Source organism: Budorcas taxicolor, chromosome 11 (assembly GCF_023091745.1).
Source record: "Budorcas taxicolor isolate Tak-1 chromosome 11, Takin1.1, whole genome shotgun sequence".
NCBI classification, from domain to species: Eukaryota; Metazoa; Chordata; class Mammalia; order Artiodactyla; family Bovidae; genus Budorcas; species Budorcas taxicolor.
Genome location: NC_068920.1, coordinates 31,263,870 through 31,280,811, shown reverse-complemented (window position 1 = coordinate 31,280,811; position 16,942 = coordinate 31,263,870). Strand labels below are relative to the sequence as shown.

The 16,942-nt window shown below is 38.3% G+C and overlaps 1 protein-coding gene across 1 annotated transcript; it reads right to left on the bottom strand.

The window, feature by feature from the left end:
* Nucleotides 1-1,141: 1,141 nt before the first annotated feature.
* LOC128056282 (olfactory receptor 2G3-like) lies at nucleotides 1,142-2,077 on the bottom strand. The gene has a single exon (XM_052648992.1). The coding sequence runs from the start codon at nucleotides 2,075-2,077 to the stop codon at nucleotides 1,142-1,144; it is 936 nt and encodes a 311-aa protein (XP_052504952.1).
* Nucleotides 2,078-16,942: the final 14,865 nt, after the last annotated feature.

The window sequence follows — 16,942 nt, the reverse complement described above, 5'->3', positions numbered from 1 at the left end:
AAGTGAAGTAAAGAGAGATTTTGGTTGGTCTCAGCATTTTCAGCACAATGAAAAAGAAGCGCAATGTACAGGACAATGCAGAATACAAGACAATTGCAAACAAACCAAGCACAAGTTAAGAAGGATGGAAGAAGACTGCAGAATTTGGAGGTTATAGAACACCATAGTGTTTTTGAAAGTATTTAATAATCTTTAAGATTTATTCAGCACTTACAAGAGCCATGAGTCATTTTAAAGTACATTGCATGAATTAATGTATTTAATTCTCACTGCAAACCTGTGAGGTGATTAAGCTGAGAAACAGAGAGATTAAGTAAAGAACAAAAGGTTTTACATAGCTAATAAATAGAAAGAGCAAAGTTTCAAACCAAGTCTGGCTTCAGAACCCATGTGTTTTACAGTTTCAGAGACCCTGAAATAAGAAATACAGCATCGAGTAAGATTCAATACAAGGTTTTGCCCTGTAGAACCTTGGTCCATTTGAAATTAGATTACATTAAGTTACATTAAGTTTTAGTATTTCATTAAGTAACTTCTATAATTATTTAACAATTATTTCTATTGCTTTCATTTAAAAGCAAAGCTTTTTCTTCCATAATAGCATTTTAAGTAGATTCACAAATCTGGTACATTACTGTAAAAAGAGCCCATATTTTCAAGTTTTGTTTTGTTGTTGTTGTTTTTTTTTCCTTGAAAGAATTGGGATACTGTGGTAGAATGTTTTAAACAATATCACACTAGGGCTTTTTTTTTTTTTACAAAAGAACAGTAATTTCCTCATGCTAATACATACTTTTCCATTTTCTGTTTCATACTAAACACTATTTAATTCCCTAATCAAATATGTAAGCACATGCATATTAGGTAGATCACTAAATCTCCCTATTCTGGGATATGCCCTTTAAAGACATTTAGTAGAAGAAAGTATGAATATGTTTATAAAACACACACATACACACAGATGTAGTTCCATGAGATACACAAGTAGAGTCTAAATGTGCTTCTTTTTTCTAAACCACAGTAGCCATATTGGTGGTAAATACAGACAGAAAGGTAAGCAGTCACGTGGGAGTAGTTATTAAATCTTAGGTCTCCTTAATAATTTTCCTCAATGAAAAGTCACTGTTTCCTTGATTTTTCCTTAGGAATTTTGCTCTAGTCTCAGCATTCTTCTCAGGGCTCCTTTCACATCCTTGTTCCTCAGAGTATATATGAGGGGGTTCAGGGTGGGAGTTACAACAGTGTAGAAGAGTGTAAGGAACTCCCCCTGGCTATGGCCATAGAATCTCTTTGGTTGAATGTATATGGCTGAGCTGGTCCCAAAGAAGAGGGACACCACCAGCAGATGGGAACCACAGGTCCCTAGAGCCTTACGCCAAGCTTGGAATGACTTAATTTTTGTTACTGCTTGCACGATGAATCCATAAGAGACCCATATCAATGCCACAGGAAGAAGGAGGAGAACTAATGTGGCTACAAAAAGCTGGACTTCATTTGCATGGATGTCAAAGCAGGCCAAATTGATCATGGCAGGCACTTCACATAAGAAGTTGTGCACACGGTGATGTCCACAGCGAGGAAGGCGAAGGGTGATGGTTCCTTGAATAAGAGCGTTTCCTATTCCACATAGCCAGGCTATTCCTGCTAAGGACTTACAAAATGATGGGTGCATAACACTGGTGTAATTGAGAGGTCTGCAGACTGCTACATAGCGATCAAATGCCATGATGGTCAGGAGAACACACTCAGTGGAACCCAGTGAGAGGGACACATAGAGTTGTATGGCACAGCCTGTTGATGTGATGGTCTTGGCTGGTCCCTTCAGGTTCCACAATAACTGTGGGACGATGCTGGTAGTTAAGCAAAGGTCAAGAAAGGAGAGATTTGTGAGGAAGAAATACATAGGTGTGTGAAGTTTGGAGTCCAGGCAGGAGACCAGGATAATGGCTGTGTTGCCCAGGATGGTCAAAAGATAGGATATCAAAATGACCACAAAAAGGATGGCCTCCAATTGAGGCTGGTCTGAGAATCCAAGCAAAATAAAATCTCCCTCAGATGTTTCATTATTTTGTTCCATTAGTCTGTTATTGTAAAAGAGAAAAATGGACACAAAATTCAATTGAGGGAAATAACATTATTGCTACTTACTTCTAAAATTTGAAGTAAACTCAGATTTTCATAGCTAGCCAGTTTTCACAGAGAAGGAAAAATGGTAATTATTAAAAAAGCATTCTTAAAAACGAAAGCATTGTTTTGTGTCATCATTTCTTGACTCAATAAATATTTGACCCATCCTGTTTTTTGTGCGTGTGACCATTCTATTTTCCCATTAGTTGAAAAGTATTATTTAAGGTAATTTTTCGAAGAAGAGTAGCTAATTCTGTTAGTAGAAGTGGGAGGAAAAGAGGATAGGAATGCTGAAGCAAATTTAAGCGCCTAGTATGAAATGAATTATGAGTGATCATTGCTTGCTTCCACAGAAATGACAATGCAAAAATAATGAATAATGAGTCAGTAGATCAGAAAAAAAAATAAATGGAACATATTTTGTGTCTTTATTACTCAAAGACAAAGAAAATTCTGAAAATGTTTCTTATAACTAAATATTTGATCAGAGTGTGTATAGGGTCAGACACAGGTGAATTTCAGTAGAGAGGAAAGCTAAATAATTTTATAACCTATTTAACAACTGATCACAAGTTTTTATGCCTCAAAGTTGATGAAAAAAAGATATTTGTGATACATGCACATAATAACACAGATGTACAAACTCAGGTATGCAATTTGTTCAGTTTTTGATAAAATGTCTTCAGATTTAAAAAAAAAATAAGGTAAAAACTCACACACACCCACTTAATTAAAGACAAGGAATTAGCATTTGGTAACGTCATGAAAAAGCAAAATATGTCTTTGTCATCAGTTTTACATTCTGCAAAACAGAATCAGTCCAAATTATATTTTGCCATACCTCTTCATTTACGATTTTTCTAAAATATCATCTTCTGTGTCCCCAAATTTTATGCTCTCATCAAGCGTGTGTGCTCAGTTATGTCCAACTCTTTGCAACCCTATGAACTATAACTCGCCAGGCTTCTCTGTCCATGGGATTCTCCAGGCAAGAATACTGCAGTGGGTTGCCATTTCCTTGTCCAGTGCATCTTCCCAATTCAGGGACCGAATCCACATCTCCTGAATTGGCAGGCAGATTGTTCACCACTGCACCACCTGGGAAGTCCCCTTTATGTTCTAAAATCAGTATCTTGTTGAATCATTTAGAAATAATGAAAACTAAATTTGTAAGCTTATTCAGGTATGTACATACTTTTACAAGTAACATGGCATCTTAAGTGAAATAAACATGCTTTCAAATTTTTGTTTTTTTAATGTTATTGAAGAAAGTTGAACAAATGTAATTGTATGTACTTAAAGTGTACAACATGATAACATGCTATACATATATATTGCAAAATGATTACAAAGATTAAGAAAATTAACATATTCATCACCTCATGTAGATAACATTGGTTAACTCATTTTCTCTGTGTGAGGTGAGAATGCTTATGATCTACCTTCAGCAACTTTCAAGTCTACAATACCATGTTATTAACTAAAGTCACCATGTCACACATTAGCTCCTCAGAACTTACTCTTATAACTGAAAATTTGTATCCTTTGACATACATTGCTCCATTTCGGAGAAGGCAATGGCACCCCACTTCAGTACTCTTGCCTGGAAAATCCGATGGGTAGAGGAGCCTGGTAGGCTGCAGTCCATGGGGTCGCTAGGAGTCGGACATGACTGAGCAACTTCCCTTTCACTTTTCACTTTTATGCATTGGAGAAGGAAATGGCAACCCACTCCAGTGTTCTTGCCTGGAGAATCCCAGGGACGGGGAAGCCTGGTGGGCTGCCGTCTATGGGGTCGCACAGAGTCGGACACGACTCAAGCTCCATTTACCCCTCCCCAGGGGCCTTCCCTGGTGGCTCCCCCGGTGGCTCAGAGGTTAAAGCGTCTGCTTCCAATGCGGGAGACCCGGGTTCGATCCCTGGGTCAGGAAGATCCCCTGAAGAAGGAAATGGCAATCCACTCCAGTATTCTTGCCTAGAGAATCCCATGGACAGAAAAGCCGAGTAGGTTACAGTCCACGGGGTCACAAAGAGTCGCACACGACTGAGTGACTTCACCTCAACTCACCTCACCAGTCTCTGGAACCCATTATTCTAGTCTCTATTCTCTGTATCTCTGTCTTTTTTTAATTCAGCACTTAAGTGATACCATATAGTATTTTCATACAGGTTGTAGCAAATGGTAGGATCTCCTTTCTCATGGCTGCACCAGATAGATAGATAATCTCATTTTCCTTTATCCATTCTTCCACTGAAGAACATTTAGCTTATATCAAGATTTTAACTACTGTCAAATGGAAGAAATATCTAGAGGAACATCTTTTACCTTTGGGCAAAAAGTTCAAAACTTTCTTTCTGCCATGCCCTTTTCTGATTATTTTTGTGGTATGAAAAATGATTATATTTGGCAAAGATGCGTAGAGGAAGGACTCCTGAAAGGGAATCTGGAGGAGAGACACAGTGAGTCTTTAAAGTTGCTGAGTCAGTCAATGCTGGCTAATGTACCTAGAGGCCACTCAAGAGGGAGAGAGAGGTGGTAATAAAAGAAACTAAGAAGGGTTTCTTCCGTCATCTAGGTCATCCTCCTTCTGCCTTATATCTTTGTCAGCATGCAGAAAAGAAGATGGGCAACATGATTTAAACATGTTACAATTGCTTCACTGAAGTGAATATCACTGCCCAATACCAATGAACTCAGTAGAAGTAAATAGTTCTTGAGCAGTAGTCCTTTGAGAAAATCAAATTAGAAAAAAAACTGAGAAGTACATAGGAGATAGATGTTCAAGACCTCAGGGATCTGTATCTCCAAGTTTCAAATTAACATGGAGTTTAGAGTGTCCAGAACAGGGCTTTCTCAAGGCAGAAGTGTAAAGGAAGGCATTCCTCAACTGGATATTTGCTTTATCTCCAGCCAGGCAATATTGTAGCCAAACTCCATCACCTTCACCCCAGCCCCTCAAGTGTATACATTCTTATATTATTTTCTGTGGGTGAAGAAAAGAAAAAAAGAGCAATGCCTTTGCTATTAGGCTTTAGTTACATAATTGGATAAGTGAGACTTGTTTCTCATTTGTAATCTATTATCTTCATTAACAAATATAAATATTTTTCAACATCAATAAATATTAACTGTAACACCAGTGCCTGAGTAATACTTTGTTATAAGAATGCACCAAGTTATTTGAATAAGTTCCATATTTTTAGTCATTAAATGTGTTTACCATTTTACCTTAAGTTAATTTCTGTGAAATTTTTTATAATAAAATATTTGCTTTATAATATGTCCTCATAATATTACATATTTACTTTACAGATATAACATTGTTATATTTAAATGAGTTGAAAAAAGTCCATATTTCTCATAAGGTCAGTGCCTAAGAGTCCACTCATTAATATTAATCATTAATATTCAAAGATGATAACAACTACAAAATATTCAATATGTCAAATCAGTGAGGAACTAATACATTATTTAAGAGGTCAATGATGATCGAATATGAGAGCTCATTCCAAATCAGTGATTATTTTTGTCATGTAATCTGAAATGGCAGCCCACTCAGGTATTCTTGCCCACAGAATTCCATGGATGGAGGAGCCTGGTAGGCTATAGTCCATGGGGTTGCAAAGAGTTGGACACGACTGAGTGACTTCACTTTCACTTTCAATTTGTTAGACAAAAAATGTACACATCACCATGGTTTTTGATTTGCCTATGAAAATCTTCCAAATACTAAGTTTATGCAAGTTTTCATCTACAGTTTTTTTCCATTATCCAAGTAAAATTCATACTCTTCAGTAAAATCTTTACATATTTCATCCTTTTATGTATATTTTCACTAAGTTGGTTAACCAGAGCTCTCATATTCGATCATCATTGACCTCTTAAATAATGTATTAGTTCCTCACTGATTTGACATATTGAATATTTTGTAGTTGTTATCATCTTTGAATATTAATGATTAAGAAGAAATATATTCAATTACACACATACAATGGAATATTAGCCAGAAAAAAGAACAAATTTGAGTCAATTGTAGTGAGATGGATGAATCTAGAGCCTGTTTTACAGAGTGAAGTAAGTCAGAAAAAGAAAAACAAATATCATATATTAACGCATATATATGGATTCTAGAAAAATAGTAATGATGAACCTGTTTACAGGGAAGAAATGGAGATGACACATAGAGAATAGACTTGTAGACACAGCAGGGGAAGGAGAGAGTAGGATGAACTGAAAAGTAATATTGATATATATACACTACCATGTATAAAATAGATAGCTAGTGGAAAGCTACTGTATAAAACAGACCACCCGGCTGGTGCTCTGTGATAACCTAGAGGGGTGGGATGGGAGGGAGGGAGGGAGGCTAAAAAGGAGGGGAAATGTGTATAATAATGGCTGATTTGCATTGTTGTATGACAGAAGCCAACACAACATTATAGAGCAAGCATCCTCCAATTAAAAAAGAAAAACGATATTGAAGTGAATTATTCAGAAACACTTTCTGAGAATTAAACTACTCTTAATATATATTAGAATAATAAGCTGTTTATCGGGTAGTCAGAGTTTGAAACTGAAGTCGTGTCCGACTCTTTGCAACCCCATGGACTATAACCTACCAGGCTCCTTCATCCATGGGATTCTCCAGGCAATAATATTGCAGTGGGTTGCCATTTCCTTCTCCAAGAGATCTTCCCGATCCAGGGGTTGAACCCAGGTCTCCCACCTTGCAGGCAGATGTTTTAACCTCTAAGCCACCAGAGAAGCCTAGTCAGAGTTTAGTGCTAGAGAAAGCATCTGTAGATTTGTTGCCATAGGCCTTTTTCTTCATTGAGACATGTATACTATCATGTAAGATACGAAGCGCCAGTCTATGTTCGATACAAGATACAGGATGCTTGCGGCTGGTGCACGGAGATGATCCAGAGAGATGATATGGGGTGGGAGGTGGGAGGGGGATTCAGGATTGGGAGCTCGTATACACCCGTGGCAGATTCATGTCAATGTATGGCAAAACCAATACAGTATTGTAAAGTAAAATATAGTAAAAATAAAAGTAAAAGAAAATATTGATAAATTATTCTCAGCACATAAAGAATCTTAAGTGTAGTCGATAATTTTCCAAAAGGCATTTGTGGCATTAAATGAGATTGTGAAAGTGAAGTGAAAGTTGCTCAGTCATGTCTGACTCTTTGCAACCCCATGGACTATGGGAATTCTCCTGGCCAGGATACTGGAGTGGATAGCCTTTCCCTTCTCCAGGGGATATTCCCCAACCCAGGGATCGAATCAGGGTCTCCCACATTGCAGTGGATTCTTTACCAGCTGAGCTACAAGGGAAGCCCGAGAATACTGGAGTGGGTAGCCTATCCCTTCTCCATTGGATCTTCTGGACCCAGGAATTGAACCATGGTCTCCTGCATTGCAGGTGGATTCCTTACCAGTTGAGCCACAAGGGAAGCCCAAGAATACTGGACTGGGTAGCCTATCTCCTCTCCAGCACATCTTCCTGACCCAGGAATGGAACCAGGGTCTAATGCATTGCAGGCAGATTCTTTACCACTAAACTGTCAGGGATCCCCTTAAGCGAGATTTGGTTTTATATAATGAATGTCTCAGTGTAATCTATAATATCATACCTATCAGTAATTGAGTTCTTGAGCCTCATTCAAAAGAAAGGTCAATATTTTCAATATTCAGAATCAGTCTTTCTCAAGCAGCATTTCAAGGAAGAAAGAAACATTGATTAATCCCAGTTCAGTTCAGTTCAGTTCAGTCACTCAGTTCTGTCTGACTCTTTCGGACCCTGTGAATCGCAGCACGCAAGGCCTCCCTGTCCATCACCAACTGCCGGAGTTCACTCAGACTCACCTCCATCGAGTCAGTGATGCCATCCAGCCATCTCATCCTCTGTTGTCCCCTTCTCTTCCTGCTCCCAATCCCTCCCAGCATCAGAGTCTTTTCCAATGAGTCAACACTTTGCATGAGGTGGTCAAAGTACTGGAGTTTCAGCTTTAGCATCATTCCTTCCAAAGAAATCCCAGGGCTTATCTCCTTCAGAATGGACTCGTTGGATCTCCTTGCAGTCCAAGGGACTCTCAAGAGTCTTCTCCAACACCAGAGTTCAAAAGCATCAATTCTTCAGCACTCAGCCTTTTTCACCGTCCAAGTCTCACATCCATACATGACTACTGGAAAAACCATACCCTTGACTAGACAGACCTTAGTCGGCAGAGTAACGTCTCTGCTTTTGAATATGCTAGCTAGGTTGGTCATAACTTTTCTTCCAAGGAGTAAGCCTCTTTTAATTTCATGGCTGCAGTCACCATCTGCAGTGATTTTGGAGCCCAAAAAAATAAAGTCTGACACTGTTTCCACTGTTTCCCCATCTATTTGCCATGAAGTGATGGGACCAGATGCCATGATCTTCATTTTCTGAATGTTGAGCTTTAAGCCAACTTTTTCACTTTCCTCTTTCACTTTCATCAAGAGGTTTTTTTAGTTCCTCTTCACTTTCTGCCATAAGGGTGGTGTCATCTGCATATCTGAGGTTAGTGATATTTCTCCCGGCAATCTTGATTCCAGCTTGTGTTTCTTCCAGTCTAGCATTTCTCATGATGTACTCTGCATAGAAGTTAAATAAGCAGGGTGACAATATACAGCCTTGACATACGCCTTTTCCTATTTGGAACCAGTCTGTTGTTCCATGTCCAGTTCTAACTGCTGCTTCCTGACCTGCATACAGATTTCTTAAGAGGCAGGTCAGGTGGTCTGGTTTTCCCATCTCTCTCAGAATTTTCCACAGTTTATTGTGATCCACACAGTCAAAGGCATAGTCAATAAAGCAGAAATAGATGTTTTTCTGGAACTCTCTTGCTTTTTCGATGATCCAGCAGATGTTGGAAATTTGATCTCTGGTTCTTCTGCTTTTTCTAAAACCAGCTTGAACATCAGGAAGTTCACGGTTCACGTATTGCTGAAGCTTGGCTTGGAGAATTTTGAGCATTACTTTACTAGCATGTGAAATGCATGCATTTGTGCGGTAATTTGAGCATTCTCTGGGATTGGAATGAAAACTGACCTTTTCCAGTCCTGTGGCCACTGCTGAGTTTTCCAAATTTGCTGGCATATTGACTGCAGCACTTTCACAGCATCATCTTTCAGGATTTGAAATAGCTCAACTGGAATTCCATTACCTCCACTAGCTTTGTTTGTAGTGATGCTTTCTAAGGCCCACTTGACTTCACATTCCAGGATGTCTGGCTCTAGATGAGTGATCACACCATCGTGATTATCCGGGTCGTGAAGATCTTTTTTGTACAGTTCTTCTGTGTATTCTTGCCACTTCTTCTTAATATCTTCTGCTTCTGTTAGGTCCATACCATTTCTGTCCTTTATCGAGCCCATCTTTGCATGAAATATTCCCTTGGTATCTCTAATTTTCTTGAAGAGATCTCTAGTCTTTCCCATTCTGTTGTTTTCCTCTATTTCTTTGCATTGATCGCTGAAGAAGGCTTTCTTATCTCTTCTTGCTATTCTTTGGCAATCTGCATTCAAATGCTTATATCATTCCCTTTCTCCTTTGTTTTTCGCCCTCTCTTCTTTTCAAAGCTATTTGTAAGGCCTCCCCAGGCAGCCATTTTGCTCTTTTTGCCTTTCTTTTCCATGGGGATGGTCTTGATCGCTGTCTCCTATGCAATGTCACGAACCTCATTCCATAGGTCATCAGGCACTCTATCTATCAGATCTAGGCCCTTAAATCTATTTCTCACTTCCACTGTATAATCATAAGAGATGTAAGTCCTACCTGAATGGTCTAGCGGTTTTCCCTACTTTCTTCTATTTAAGTCTGAATTTGGTAATAAAGAGTTCATGATCTGAGCCACAGTCAGCTCCTGGTCTTGTTTTTGTTAACTGTATAGAGCTTCTCTATCTTTGGCTGCATAGAATATAATCAATCTGATTTCGGTGTTGACCATCTGGTGATGTCCACGTGTAGAGTCTTCTCTTGTGTTGTTGGAAGAAGGTGTTTGCTATGATCAGTACATTTTCTTGGCAAAACTCTATTAGTGTTTGCCCTGCTTCATTTCGCATTCCAAAGCCAAATTTGCCTGTTACTCCAGGTGTTTCTTGACTTCCTACTTTTGCATTCCAGTCCCCTATAATGAAAAGGACATCTTTTTTGGGTGTTAGTTCTAAAAGGTCTTATAGGTCTTCATAGAACCGTTTACCTTCAGCTTCTTCAGCATTACTGGTTGGGGCATAGACTTGGATAACTGTGATATTGAATGGTTTGCCTTGGAAACAAACAGAGATCCTTCTGTCGTTTTTGAGATTGCATCCAAGTACTTCATTTCGGACTCTTTTGTTGACCATGATGGCTACTCCATTTCTTCTGAGGGATTCCTGCCCGCAGTAGTAGATATAATCCTCATCTGAGTTAAATTCACCCATTCCAGTCCATTTTAGTTCTCTGATTCCTAGAATGTTGACGTTCACTCTTGCCATCTCTTGTTTGACCACTTCCAATTTGCCTTGATTCATGGACCTGACATTCCAGGTTTCTATCAATATTGCTCTTTACAGCATCAGACCTTGCTTCTATCACCAGTCACATCCACAACTGGGTATTGTTTTTGCTTTGGCTCCATCCCTTCATTCTTTATGGAGTTATTTCCCCACTGATCTCCAGTAGTGTGTTGGGCACATACTGACCTGGGGAGTTCCTCTTTCAGTATCCTATCATTTTGCCTTTTCGTAGTGTTCATGGGGTTCTCAAGGCAAGAATACTGAAGTGGCTTGCCATTCCCTTCTCCTGTGAACCACATTCTGTCAGACCTCTCCACCATGACCCACCTGTCTTGGGTTGCCCCGCGGGCATGGCTTAGTTTCATTGAGTTAGACAAGGCTGTGGTCCTAGTGTGATTAGATTGACTAGTTTTCTGCGAGTATGGTTTCGGTGTGTCTGCCTTCTGATGCCTTTTTGCAACCCTTGCCGTCTTACATGGGTTTCTCTTACCTTGGGCGTGGAGAGACTTTAATGTATAAGTGGGTTTCACAAGTGATGGGATAGCTGGAAAACCAAACAGTGAAATGAGAGTTGAACTTGAGACTAGAAATAGTTGGCAGCTGTTCCCACTCCTGTACTTGAAGAAGCAAAGAAGCCAAAGGCCCAGGATAACTCGGTGCAAGCAGGGACAATGATAAGCTTGCCAACAGAACTAGAACGAAAAGAAGAGATGGCCACCTCACCTTGAAAAACATCCTACAGCACAGTGGAAGGCAGAATTACCCTGGCTTCTCTTTTCTATTCATTCTGCTCTCCTCCAGTCAGTGTCTCCCATGTGAAAGCCAGTCAATATGGGAGCCTGGAGGAAGCAGCCTTCAGACCTCAGTCCTCCTGTAATACGGAACAGTGAAGAAAAGGGACAATGAAAGAATTTGAGGGCAAACAAACCCAGGACTGGCACACCTAGCAAAGATTTTTATCCCTTTTTTGGCACTACATTTTCACACTTTGTCACTACAGTTGAAAGAAAAGGTTATGGAAGGAAAATTATGACATAGTCTACATATCAGTTGTTTCTAATGTTTACTATTATGTGAGTGTTAGTTGCTAAGATGTATCGGACTCTTTGAGACCCCATGGACTGTAGCCCACAGAGCACCTCTGTGCATGAGATTCTCCCAGCAAGAATACTGGAGTGGGTTGCCATTCCCTTCTCCAGGGGATCTTTCCAACCCAGGGACCGAACTCGGATCTCCTGCATTGCAGGCATTCTTTACTGCCTGAGCCACCAGGGAAGCCCAGTCGCATCAGAAACTTTTACAGGCAACCCCAATACATGAACACTGTAATTTTCAAATTAGATGTACATATTTATATCTTATATTTTATCTATATATTTATAATTTTTGTAAAATATAAATTGCACCTGAACAGATTATTTTACACAAAACCTGATATACACCATCTACTTAAGAGACAACTGTAGAATAACACTGGCAATACTTCATGAAGTGATAATACTGCTGTGTGTAGAGCATAATTCCTTTTTGATACAAAGGTTTAAAAAAATAAATTTATTCATTTTAATTGGAGGCTAATTACTTTACAATATTGTAGTGGTTTTGCCATACATTGACATGAATCAGCCACCGGTGTACATGTGTTTCCCATCCTGAACCCCCCTCCCACCTCCCTCCCCATCCCATCCCTCTGGGTCATCCCAGTGCACCAGCCCCGAGCACCTTATATCATGCATTGAACCTGGACTGGCGATCTGTTTCACATATGGTAATATACATGTTTCAATGCCATTCTCCCAAATCATCCCACCCTTGCCCTCTCTCACAGAGTCCAAAAGACTGTTCTATACATCTGTGGCTCTTTTGCTGTTTTGCATATACGGTTATCATTACCATCTTTCTAAATTCCATATATATGCATTAGTATAGAGAAGACTCTTGAGAGTCCCTTGGACTGCAAGGAGATCCAACCAGTCCATTCTGAAGGAGATCAGCCCTGGGATTTCTTTGGAAGGAATGATGCTAAAGCTGAAACTCCAATACTTTGGCCACCTCATGCGAACAGTTGACTCATTGGAAAAGACTCTGATGCTGGGAGGGATTGGGGGCACGAGGAGAAGGGGACGACAGAGGATGAGATGACTGGATGACATCACTGACTCGATGGACATGAGTTTGAATGAACTCCGGGAGATGGTGATGGACAGGGAGGCCTGGCATGCTGCAATTCATGGGGACACAAAGAGTTGGACATGACTGAGCGACTGAACTGAACTGAACTGATACTGTATTGATTTTTTTTTTCTGGCTTACTTCACTCTGTATAATAGGCTCCAGTTTCATCCACCTCATTAGAACTGATTCAAATGTATTCTTTTTAATGTCTGAGTTATATTCCATTGTGTATATGTACCACGGCTTTCTTATCCATTTGTCTGCTGATGGACATTTAGGTTGCTTCCATGTCCTGGCTATTATAAACTGTGCTGCAATGAACACTGGGGTACATGTTTCTCTTTCAATTCTGGTTTCCTCGGAGTGTATGCCCAGCAGTGGGATTGCTGGGTTGTATGGCAGTTCTATTTCCAGTTTTTTAAGGAATCTCCACAGTGTTCTCCATAGTGGCTGCACTGGTTTGCATTCCCACCAACAGAGTAAGAAGGTTCCCTTTTCTCCACACCCTCTCCAGCATTTATTGCTTGTTGACTTTTGGATAGCAGCCATTCTGACTAGCGTGAAATCATACTTCATTGTGGTTCTGATTTGCATTTCTCTGATAATGAGTGATATTGAGCATCTTTTCAGGTGTTTGTTAGCCATCTGTATGTCTTCGTTGGAGAAATGTCTGTTTAGTTTTTTGCCCCATTTTTTGATTGGGTTGTTTATTTTTCTGGAATTGAGCTGCAGGAGTTGCTTGTATATTTTTGAGATTAATTCTTTGTCCATTGCTTTGTTTTCTACTATTTTCTCCCATTCTGCAGGCTGTCTTTTCACCTTGCTTATAGTTTCCTTCGTTTTGCAAAAGTTTTTAAGTTTAATTAGGTCCCATTTGTTTATTTTTGCTTTTATTTCCATTACTCTGGGAGGTGGGTCATAGAGGATCCTGCTGTGATTTATGTTGGAGAATGTTTTGCCTGTATTTTCCTCTAGGAGTTTTATAGTTTCTGGTCTTACATTTAGATCTTTAATCCATTTTTAATTTATTTTTGTGAATGGTGTTAGGAAGTGTTCTAGTTTCATTCTTTTACAAGCGGTTGACCAGGTTCCCCACAAGGGCTTTATTTTTAACCATTCCTTAAAATATTCTGTGGCATGTGTGTGTACAAAACCGAGGTTCTCTAACAAAAACTTTAACGAATTAAAATTTTAATGAGGAATAAATGAGAAGTTTAGGTTAACAGAAAAACGCTACTATATAGTACTATAAAGTAAATTTTAAAAGGCTATTGAATATCAGTCCCTGTAGAGCATATGGACTTCAATAGCTGGTGATAATCTATAATGCAAAAGAATAATAAAAGAATGTAGATGTACATATATATTATATATGGGGCTTCCCAGGGTGGCTCAGTGGTAAATAATCTGCCTACCAATATAGGAGACATGAGTTCAATCTTTGGGTCAGGAAGATCCCCTGGAGAAGGAAATTGCAACCCACTCCAGTATTCTTGCCTGGAAAATCCCATAGACAGAGAAGCCTGGTGGACATCAGTCCATGAAGTCACAAAAGAGTTGGACATGAGTTAACAACTAAACATCATAAATCAGATATAAATATATATTAAAAATACAAGAATATATAAACTATATATGTATAAAGTTGGATCAATTTGATGTACACCTGTAATTAACACATTGTAACTCAACTATACTTCAATAAAAAATCTTTTAAGGTACTATTTAAATAATATTGACACAATATTATCTAGCTTTATTTAATAGTATGTAATAGAAAGTAGGTGAAAGACCTTAACAGGCTCTGCAAATTTTATTATGTGTAGAACTAAAGGATGTTCTCACAGACTGGAACTTCATTGGTCCTTTCTATCTGTCATGCAGTATACTATGACAACATGAAAGTATCTCTTTTGAATGCCTTTACAGCAAAATGCCTGTGTACATGCAGGCATGTGTTTACAAGGCATTATGCAATTGATTATCTTCCACTGACAACAGAAGCACAAGTCTCTGTGGGTCTTCTCTCTCCAGGGACCTGTCTCTCTCTCTTTAATGTAGTGATGGGAAGTTACCTGGGAAGAAAAACTCAAGAAATTTGTGCTGAGTAAACGAGCTAACCACCATCCATCTGAAGAGAGCTTCTGATTAGAGGGATTTGAGATTACAGTAGTATGAGATAACAGGAGAGACTGAGTTTACTGCCCACATGGGGTTCCTCCACTGCCTGTCCTAGATCTGCGATCATGATTGAACTTTTCATCAAAACCCCCAAGAACCTCTACCCTGGATTGCCATTCTTTCCAGAAGGTAGAACTTACTCTCTGTTGTTTTTGGGAAAAAGGGATAGTGCTCACTTTGGCAGCACATATACTCAAAAACAAAAAAGTGGAAAAAAGGAAAATTCATTTTAAAAGTTGAAGAAATCTAGAGCTACTTACCTTCAGCAGTGAATGGAAGTAGTTTTTTTAATGTATGACCCAACATTGACTAATGATGAATAATTGACTACCTTCTCCTCTTTGCAGATGTAAATCTCCGTATTGTCACTTTGATTAACAACAGGAATATGAAAGAGAGAACAGGTTCAGTGTGGTCTGTTTGGAAGATATTGGTTATTCTTGCAACATAAATGCACAAGGAAAAATTTGTGAAAACGTAGAATTACATCAAGCAAAATGAGGTCACTCATGTGCTGACATTTTTCCTGGAGTCATTGAATATTTCAACAATACAGTTATTTTATTCTTTACTGAATAGTAGAGTCAAAGTTAGCCAGATAAGGTCAATGTCAATTTTAGTGTATCTAGTGTTAATTTTAATTCAGGGTTTTTATTTTCCCACCAAAATGCATGAGCAGATAGACAGATGCTAACCAACGTGATCACCAGGGTCTGTTACTTTCTTTTGCTCTAATTCTGGAAAAACAATCATACTCTACTCAAAATACATGATAGTTTTGTCTTAGCAAAAATTCAAATTTTAACTGATTTTTCCCTTGCATAAGCCACTTATTCTCTCTACTGGACTATGCAATAATTGTCTGAGAGTCATTGTAATGGCCATGGGTTCTTAGAAGTAAGTTTTATTTTCTAGTGGAGATATTTAAGGGAAAATCAGAAATTTTCAATGGAGCGTTTATTGTTGTTTTTTAATACTTTGTTTTTAAGGAATTTGTTTAGATTTGATATCACAAGTAAATGACTGCAACTATTTGGGAGATCTCTGAACTGACATTCAGAACCACAAATTTTCATAACTATATCTCTTAATCTTTGCAAGTTAATAGTTAAAAAGATACAGGTAAGTTCTACATAATTTACTTTTAACAGAGTCAACACATTGTACTAGATGGCTGAATTCATATACTCTTGTAATAAAATGACATTAAAGTATGTGACCTGAGGGGCTACTAAGGGCAAGGGTTTGCTACTTTAGGGACTGTAAAGTAGATTTTTCTAGAGAGTAGTATTTACACTCTAGAAAGTAAATACCAGAAAGTATTTCTCTCTAGAAAGTTGTCAGACTAGTGACTCAATTAGGGAGATCACAGAAGTTTCCTTTAATACAATTATCAGTTTAGTAATTATTTGCTTCACAGAAAAAGAATGAATATTAATGATAACCATATCTAACACTTGCAATGTGAAAATTCTAACTCTTCTTAATTTGTCTGTAGGTCTCCAGTTCTGTGTACCTTGTTAGACTCTTGTTCTCTCAATGTATTTTTCAACTTATCTTTTATATCTATTATCTGTCATGTATCCATATGTGTAACCATCATCTTTCTTTCAATTTCTTTGGTTTTTACACTATGCACATTAATGGCCTGCATATTTTATTTTCAGAGAATTTGGGACACGTTTCAAACTTGCTTTTCTATATGTTCTAATTCTATTCTATATATATATATATATTTTTTTTTTTTAAGCACTGAGTGTTTTCATGACATTGTATATTTCTTTCTGTATAACAAGTCAACATGTTACATTTTTTATTTTCCACAATTTTATTTTGTCTGTTATTTCTCTATATAAAAATCACTAAAAAATGTTCACTTTACTCAGTTATTTTTCCACTGACTTTAATATCTGACTTTCTTTCCCACAG

Bases quoted from the DNA above. Each gene is read 5' to 3' on its own strand.
- LOC128056282 (XM_052648992.1), bottom strand. From the start codon at position 2,077: ATGGAACAAAATAATGAAACATCTGAGGGAGATTTTATTTTGCTTGGA.